Source organism: Chamaea fasciata, unplaced genomic scaffold (genome assembly GCF_029207755.1).
Source record: "Chamaea fasciata isolate MVZ Bird 193981 ecotype frontalis unplaced genomic scaffold, bChaFas1.0.hap1 SCAF_18, whole genome shotgun sequence".
Lineage (NCBI taxonomy): Eukaryota > Metazoa > Chordata > Aves > Passeriformes > Sylviidae > Chamaea > Chamaea fasciata.
In genome coordinates this window covers 10,759,679-10,767,909 of record NW_027094103.1, presented here as the reverse complement: position 1 = coordinate 10,767,909, position 8,231 = coordinate 10,759,679, and the positions used below count along the sequence as shown (strand labels likewise).

Below are 8,231 nucleotides of genomic sequence, written 5' to 3'. Positions count from 1 at the left end.
TCTCCAGAGGGGGAGAACCCACGGCCTCCCGGGGCAGTTCCAATGCTCTGCCGCCCTCAACGTAAAGGAGCTGTTCCTCGTGTCGAGGTGGAACATTTCGGGTTTTAGTTTGATTGAAAAAATAATAATAAAAAATTGTCCTGCTGCATGGAAGTCCCCGCTGGATCATTTCAACCAGCCATCCTCAGAGAGGAGCGGGGCCACTCCTGGCACATGGCGGCAGCAGCAGCAGCGCCTTCCCCCCGTTGTTTTTTTTCCTTTTCGGTGATCCTGGCGGCAGCCGGGGCCGCTCCCCGGTGCCGGCGGGGGCAGGGCGGCGGCGGGCCGCTCGGTCGCCTTTAAGCGCGGCGGGGGCCGGCGCGGGGCGGAGCGGGGCGGTGGCGGCGCAGAGCGGGCGCGGGCTCGGCCGCGGCAGGAGCGGCGGCGGCGGCAGCGGGGCCATGGCCGCCGACGTGTTCATGCGGCCGGCGCGGCTGCTCGGGGCGGCGGGGCCGCTGTCCCCCCGCACGGAGCCCGACGAGGACTCGTCGGACACGGACGACGGCGGAGCGTCGCCGGGCGGGGGGCGGCGGTGCGGGCCGCGGCGGGGGCAGCCCCCGGGCCCGCAGATCATCCACTCGGGGCACTTCATGGTCTCGTCGCCGCACAGCGAGCACCCGCCCAAGAAGGGTTACGACTTCGACACGGTCAACGAGCAGACCTGCCAGACCTACCAGTTCGGGGCGGCCCGCGGCGGCGGCGGCGCCGGCGGCCGCCTCAGCATCGACGCGTCCCTCACGAAGCTGTTCGAGTGCATGTCCCTGGCCTACAGGTACCGCCGGGGGCCGAGCGGCGCCGGCAGCGAGTCCCGGCCGCGGGGAACGGCGCCGGGAGCCGGGGCCGTGCGAGGGGCGGCGTGGCAGCCGAGCGGGGATCCCCCGGCCCGACCCGAGCCACGCGCGGGGGTTCGCTGCCGCTTTTGTTTCCAGCGAACTTGGGGATCCCGGCGGGCGCTTCCCGCAGGCCCGAGGCCCGTGGCGGGGGGTGAGCGGGGCTGTCGCTGCCGCCGCCGCGCTCAGGGCTCAGGGCTCAGGGCTCAGGGCTCAGGGCTGGGGTCCCGCTCGACCCCGCTGGCTGCTGCTGCCGCTGGAAACCCTCAGCATCCCGCGGCCAGGCTGGGAGCGAGTGGAAGCCTCTAGTGCTAAACAGAAACCCTTAAAGGGCAAAGTGCCCCGCTCGATGTGAAACCCGGCCAATTTTCCTTCTTCCCCTCCTCAAATTTTATTTTTATAACGAAGTCGAGCAAGCGGGCTCTGTCGCTGTTTCCTTTGTTCCTGTGGTGGCTGCAGCTGGCAGCAGCACTTCCTGGGTTTATCTGCACCTTTTGCTCAGACTTCAGTTGTGCTTTTCATCTCCTCAATAAGGCGGTATATTCCCATTTATCCCCTTTGTCTGTCATCCAAAATGGAGGCAGAGCTGTGGAGGAGAAGTGTTTTGGAAAGATGTGTGTCTGCTCAAGTCTTTTGTTCTGTGTGATATAGCAGGAACCGGATCCAATCTGATGTTCTCTGCTGAGCGTATTTTGGAAGTTGATTAAAAGGGTTGATGGAAAATGCCTCTTGGCGTATCAACGGAAATATTTATTTTCATCTATAGGAACCACGTTAGCTTGCTAAAAGAAAATTAACTTTACCCACCCCGAATTCCTCTATTTAAGTATTGCTCAATGAAGAGGAAGCAGTAGAACTATCTGTTCTGTGCAGTAGTGAGAAGATGTAATGTAAGTAATCCTAAAATTTTGCTAATACTGGCTAAGAACGTTATTAGTTATTGGCAAGGGACTGAACCTCTGATAAAGTGTGTGCAACAGTGGGCATAAGTACTTTGCACTTACAAAAGAAATAAAAATGTAAACCTTAATTAAAAATTAATCAGTCCGCCTTTATTGTACAAGGTGGGAGGAACTTGCAAAGGAACTACAGGGATTTTGAAGGACAGAACTGGACTGCTCATGTACAACTGCTCCTCGGCCTCTATCACCTTTGTTTTATTTTGTGCTTCCACTAGTGTGTCCTTGGGATTTTGAAACTGAGGATCACATCTGGTGCAAAGGAATAATTCTGTTACATTGACTGACAGTACTGAACTGTGATGTAGGTGAATAAATTGAGCCCTGAGTTATTTCAGAAGAAATGATTTTATCCTACTTGCTGGTGGTAGCGTGAGGCAAGGTGCAGAAAATAATCTTCTTTGGAGGCTGCCAAAGAAAAGCACATTCTTAATGCTTAGGGTTTGCTGAGTTGCGGCCCTAAAGCATCCTGCCCAGATCCAGCCTGCTTACTCAGCAGCTTTGCGATACAATTTTTAAATCTGCCAAACAAGCCAACTGTAAACCTGGGTCTAAAAAAGATTTAAGTAATTCTGGAAAATCTGATTTGAGGTGCTGAAAGTGTCGGTGAAATGGGAAATGGACTTTTAACAAATGATCGAGCCTGTAGGTTGTAGGTCTCTCTGTCCACATCGTCCTCAGGCTGGATTTGATCTTGGTTGGTTTATGGGGATGTTTTCATGGCTGTTGCCTCAGCTGTACCTTTCTCATTATTGCCTGTCAGATCCAGCACTGGAAAAACACACAGATTCTATGTTCATGTTTTCCATGCTGCCTTTGCTGGGTAGAAATTCACTCTAGAAAAGAACTTGAGGGGTGTGGAAACCAACAGCAAAAACTGTAACACAGAAAAAGGTGAAGATGTGTGGATTTTGCTTTGCGGGGGCATGAGCTGCCTGCAGAGCTGGGTGATCCGTGTTAAACACACACCCAAGGAAGCTCTTTGTGTAATATTTATTTACATGTGACACTCACTGCTGGTGTTGCAGTGTTTAAACTTTTTAAAGAGAAGCAGTAAAAAACGTGTGGTACCCATTAGCTTTGCCGATGGACTAGAAAGCAAAGTTTTTCTAGATTACCTCAGTCATTATTTGGGTCATTACCTCGGGTGGTTTGTTTGGAAGTGACCAAATTTATGCTGGATCACGGATTCGTGATGTAACCTGGGCTCTTTTAATTGTGCTGTAAACTTTTTTTGAGTTTGGCTCTGTGCTGTTAAGGATCAAACTTTTTATATGATAAAAAAAAGTTATTTCTGGACCCCAGGGAAGCGATTCCCTCATGCCTTTGAGCAGTGCAAACCATCGCGATTCCAATTTTCATCACAGCTGTTTCAGTCACATAGCCAGCTCGAAAAGTCTCCTTTCAGATAAGCCATTCCAGAGGGGAAAATATGCCTATAGCATACTCCCCCGTACAGTGAGCAGATTAAAACCATTTTTTAAATTAATAAGTAACTTATAAACGCTGGGGTTTTATAACAGGTGTCACGCGGGCTGTGCTTTATCTAAATGTCACTTGTTTTTGTGATGATTATTTGATTGATTATGGGAGCTGTACCACACTGACAGAGGTAAAAGAACATTGGTTTTCCCCTTTTAGCCCCTTCATCTCAGCTCTTTAAACCAGTGTGACCTTGCAGACACCTTGACGTGTAGGTAGCTAGAATTGAGCTGTTGCAGGCAGGTCACTTTATACAGGCAAAAAGATCTTAAAAAAATATTCTTAAAAAATGAGAAAGGCCTTTGACACTGCTCATTCTAAACAGAAACTGCTTCTGGCTACGTGACCTACAATACGCAGAATTAAGTAAAATGTTATGTCATCTTGATATTTAATTCAGTAAAGCACTCTAATAACTTTACCATTATCCAAATAATTACATTACCCAGAAATAACTTCCCGAAGCTGAACTGTATTCAGAAATATTTCAACAATAGCCTATCATGAGAGTTTTTTTCCCTGAGATTGGGAAAGAATCATTTTTTCTCTTTGTTTTGGAGACTTGTTGTCTCCAGTGGAAGAATTGTGTTTAGCTCCATGTAGAATGAAGGCTGAAGGCTTCTGTGAAGTGAAAAATTGTGCTTTACAAAAGGGCACTGTAAACCATTTATTGCCCTGACAGTCTGGAATATGGGACATTGGACTTCCCTGTGGAAAGCTCTGCTTTGGGAAGGATGATGCATAGTTTAAGGTTCAAAACCTGAAATAGGAACTTTTCTGAACTTCCTGTGCAGCTCTGAAAAAAATGGATGTTGGGAATCACTGACCTTGTGCTAGCTTATCTCAAGGGTAGAGAGGTAAATCCTGCTAAAATGACTAATGTAATTATTGCAGGGAGTAGGAAATAGAGTGTATTACTCCTGGAAAAAGTAGATTTAAGACAATTCTTTATTTTCTCCAGGTGTAAAATGGATAAGTGACGTTGCGGATTTCAGTTATACTCTGCCAGTGTGTTGCATGCACGCCCTGTGAAGAAATAAGAGGTTGCTGAGGCTCTGAGGCCATGTAAATAATTAATTTTGTATATGAAGGCCCCCTTCTTGTGCAGTGCTGGGGAGACAGTCCTGCAGTGGAGAGATTGGGCTCCTCAAGGTGTGTGTGGTCGTGTACATTGTGTAAACAGAGCACAGGCTTTATTTTAGGAATTCTTAATGATACTACTCACACTGGGTGGTGTTATTTTTAAACTATTATATATTATTATGTCAGTCATTGCTTATCTTAGCATAGGGCATGGTAAGGTAGATGAAGATGACTCTGTGGGCTCATTTAATTCTTAAGTAGCCTCAGAGTTCTCTCACCTTTTAATAAGAGCTTAAGGAACATGCCAGGTGTTGTACTTGAGGTAAGAGTGTTAACGTTGGCATGAGATCCTTGTCCACAACCCTGTGGATCCTGCTTGCTGAAGCTGCACGGAGCAGGAGAGTGGGGTCTGGGAACTGGGACAAAAGCTGCCTTGTGAGCGGCTTGCCAGGTCATTTCTAGATTTCATCTCTCCTCTTTAGCAATATGACTCCTTGACTTGGTGTAGATGTAAGCCAAAAATATTCCTTTCCTCAGTGGACTGACGTTAGGGGTCAGCTTGTTTCCAGAGCACCTTTGCCACACATTCTTTGTTAGTGCAGTGTTTGGGGAAGTTCTCAGCAGTGCTGATAGCACCTGGAGGTTAAAAACTTCCAGAATTCAGTTACATATTTCACATGCTGCTTGTAGAAGCTGCTCTGATAAAAACACCTGTTGTCACCTCTGAATTTAGCCAGACTTGAGCAGAGTTGCTGTTTAAAGTATTTTTTAACCACAGCAAGGATGCCATATTCAGGGTGCAGGATGAATCGGGACATTGGTACTGAGCCTCTTACCCTGCTTATGTCAAATGCTTGATATAGTCACAAGCTTTTAAGCTCTGTGTAAGATGCACTTCAAAATTCCACCTTGGCAACCTTGAACCTCAGGATGGTTTGCAGGAAGGCTGCTGAGCTGTTCTTGTCTCAGAGACACATTTCTTTGCCAAAGTAAGCATTTAGTAGTGGTAGTGCCAGAAGGCCTTGGTTCAGATTAAGGTTTTGGTGTCTTCAGGGCTACAAATAACTACAGGAAGAGCAGACAAATTCTGTGGACAGAGGTTTAGATACAGGGACAATTTTGTTTGTTTTGCTCCTGGCTATTTTTATTTTGGTGTCTGCAGACTGGTTTCTATGGACCTGGTTGGGTAGGGTGTTACTATAGAGGTGTTGGGCACAGTAGTCACCTTTTTCATTAAAAAAGCACATTGTTATCATCTCTTGATCTACCATTTAACCTACATGTTTTGTTGTAGTTCTCTTCTTGTATTTTTACTCAGTAAACAGATGTTATTTTCTGGCTTAAATACAGCATGGGTTTCGTAATCATCATTTTTGATGGATGTGCTGAAATAGGGAAGAGGGAGCTGGTTTGTCCTCAGACTGCCAGTTCTCAAGAACTTTCGCATGATCTGAAAAAAATTTGGCTGAACTTTGAGATTTGACATGTTTTTTAGTGAAGATTTTGTCCTGCATGATTATGATGTGCTTTGAATGCAACGAAAATTAATATGTTGATTTCCAGTTCTCCCCCCCTTACCTGTTTTTATTTCTTTCTGCTGAGTGCATAGAGGAATTAAAGCCAAGAAACCCAAAATTCAGGTCTTGGCTTTACTCATGTTTTTCCACACACCCCTTTAGTAGGTCACTGAACCATTCTTGTTTGTTACTTTCCCATGTGGGGGGAAAAAATTTCCATTCTTGTGGAAAGCAGAGTTGATATTCAGTCACTTGAGCAGCTGCTTATCTGACTGTGTGTCCTTAAGCTACGATTAGTCTTAATCAAACAAAAGGGTATCTAGTGATGCTGCAAGCTGGGAAGGGGTGGGGGGGAATAAAGGGAGCTTTGTAGGCATTTTGAGCCGAAGGCTGGGCATTTCTGGGATGTCAGAGGCATTTCGACAGGCTTGAAGGAGAGAGTGAACTCTTGAAGTTGTCAGGGGGTGGGTGGAATTTCCCCCCTAATAACAGCACTCAGAGATCTGTTGTAAAGCAGGAGGAGTTGAAAGGGCAAGGAGTGAGGCTGGGAGCTCACTGAGATGTGGAGTAAAATTAAGAGGATCTTTGAGGAATGCATTGAGTGACTTGGAAAGGCCAAGATAAAGCCCCACAAAGAGCTGGATGGTGTTGACAGAGGCCACAGGGATGGAAACAGGAAAGAAAAAAATGAGATATTGCAAAGTTCAAGTCAAACAAAGGATGTCTCAGCTGACTGAGTGGGTTTGAGCCTGGGTTACAAACCCAGCAGGGGTGGGTGGAATGACAGCAAGGAAGGGGAAGTCTCTAATCGTGGTGGGGACTGTGGAGAAGAAAAGAGGCTGGAGTTGTACTTAGGTGAGCTTTGAATGAAAGGACAGAAGTAAATGATCACAAGTTGGGGAGAAAAGAGGCTGCTGGTGTAATGCTGTTCAGGGCAGGAGAAATGAGAATGAAAGGAAAGAATATATGGAAAGTAAGAGTAGATGATGGAAGGTGTGGCTGGCCTTGGAAAACTCCAATGTTCATTCCCCATGCTTTGATCTGTGATAGGAGAGTTAGATAGGGAGGACTCGATGAGGGTGTGCCCGATAAAGGAGAGAATGAGCTGGATGGACCCAGATCTGGAAGTCACGGGTGATGGAGCAATGAGATGGGGGCAGGAGATCTGGAATTCCTGGTTTGGCTCTTCTCATGCTGCCCTGCTGCCTTTTGCTGTTGGGGAGAAAGGGTTCTCTTTTTAAAACAGAACAGCAACAACAAACCTTATCAGTTGAGAAACCTGGACCAGTTTGGGTTTAATCTGGTATTTTATTTTTAATTACCAGACTACAGGCTATATGCTTGCAACTTCCTTTCTTTGTATGCAGAAATTAATTGCATTTACAGTTTCCCTCATCTGTCCTTTGATATCTTAATATCATTGGCACAAACAGTTCTCTAAAGACAAAACTTCTAAGCCACTTCTGAGGAAAAAGACAAGCTTTCTAAACTCTTTGATGGCTATAGAAATATTTTACAGCTTTCATACAATTTTCCTTTCGCTCTGGAAAGGAAACCTTTCACGTGTCCATAAAAACATTATGAAGATGATTAGGAAAACTACTTGTTTCAGTTGCCTCCAAAGAAAATAGAGTTGGTTCTTTGTGTTTCAGACAGTGATGGAAAAACCTGAATCTGATTGTTTTTAGTGCAAGCTAGAGTTACACTATTGTCACAGTTTCTGAAGCAGGAAGGCTTGAAAAATAGGGTTAGGACAAGCAAGGTTCTTCAGAAATTGCTTCTAATAGTTTTAGTACCAGAACAAAAATTCTGAACATGATCTTTTCAAATAATTTTTGTTTGTTTGCTCAAATGGGAGCTGGAAGGTCATTTTTGGTTGTTTTTGAACATGAAACACGCTGACTTGGTGTCACTCCTGATATAATTAATGTAGCCATCCCTTGGTAAGTAAAGCAGCCATTGCCGTTGGAAATGTTCCAGTGTGCATTTGCCACAGCTTATTGACTTTGTGACACACAGGTACAAAACTCTTCACTAACCCTTGGTTTCCTGGCTGTTGATCTTAGATAAATCAGTTACTGCTTTTTCCTCCCTTTCTCCAGTCTGAAATGACTGAAACAGTCTCAGCACTTCAGAGCCCGAGATGCGTGTGCTGACCTTTTAGAAAGAGGGAAACAAAGGCATGAAGTTTAGAAGTGAGCTGACAGAGGAGTCCAAAAGGAAGACCTATGGAAGATAACTTCAGTTACAAACTTAATAAAGGAAAGAGGACAAATAGAAGAAAGATTTAGGAGGGCATGATGAAGAGATGTGCAGCTTAC

At 45.8% G+C, this 8,231-nt stretch overlaps 1 protein-coding gene across 1 annotated transcript in view; it reads left to right on the top strand.

Annotated features, from left to right (window-relative positions):
• The first annotated feature begins 440 nt into the window (after positions 1–440).
• MLXIP (MLX interacting protein) overlaps positions 441–8,231 on the top strand; it is a 43,540-nt gene continuing 35,749 nt past the window's right edge. Inside the window, exon 1 of the mRNA XM_066199520.1 lies at positions 441–811. Within this exon, the coding sequence (XP_066055617.1) occupies positions 441–811 (371 nt within the window). The remainder of the gene's footprint in view (positions 812–8,231) is intronic.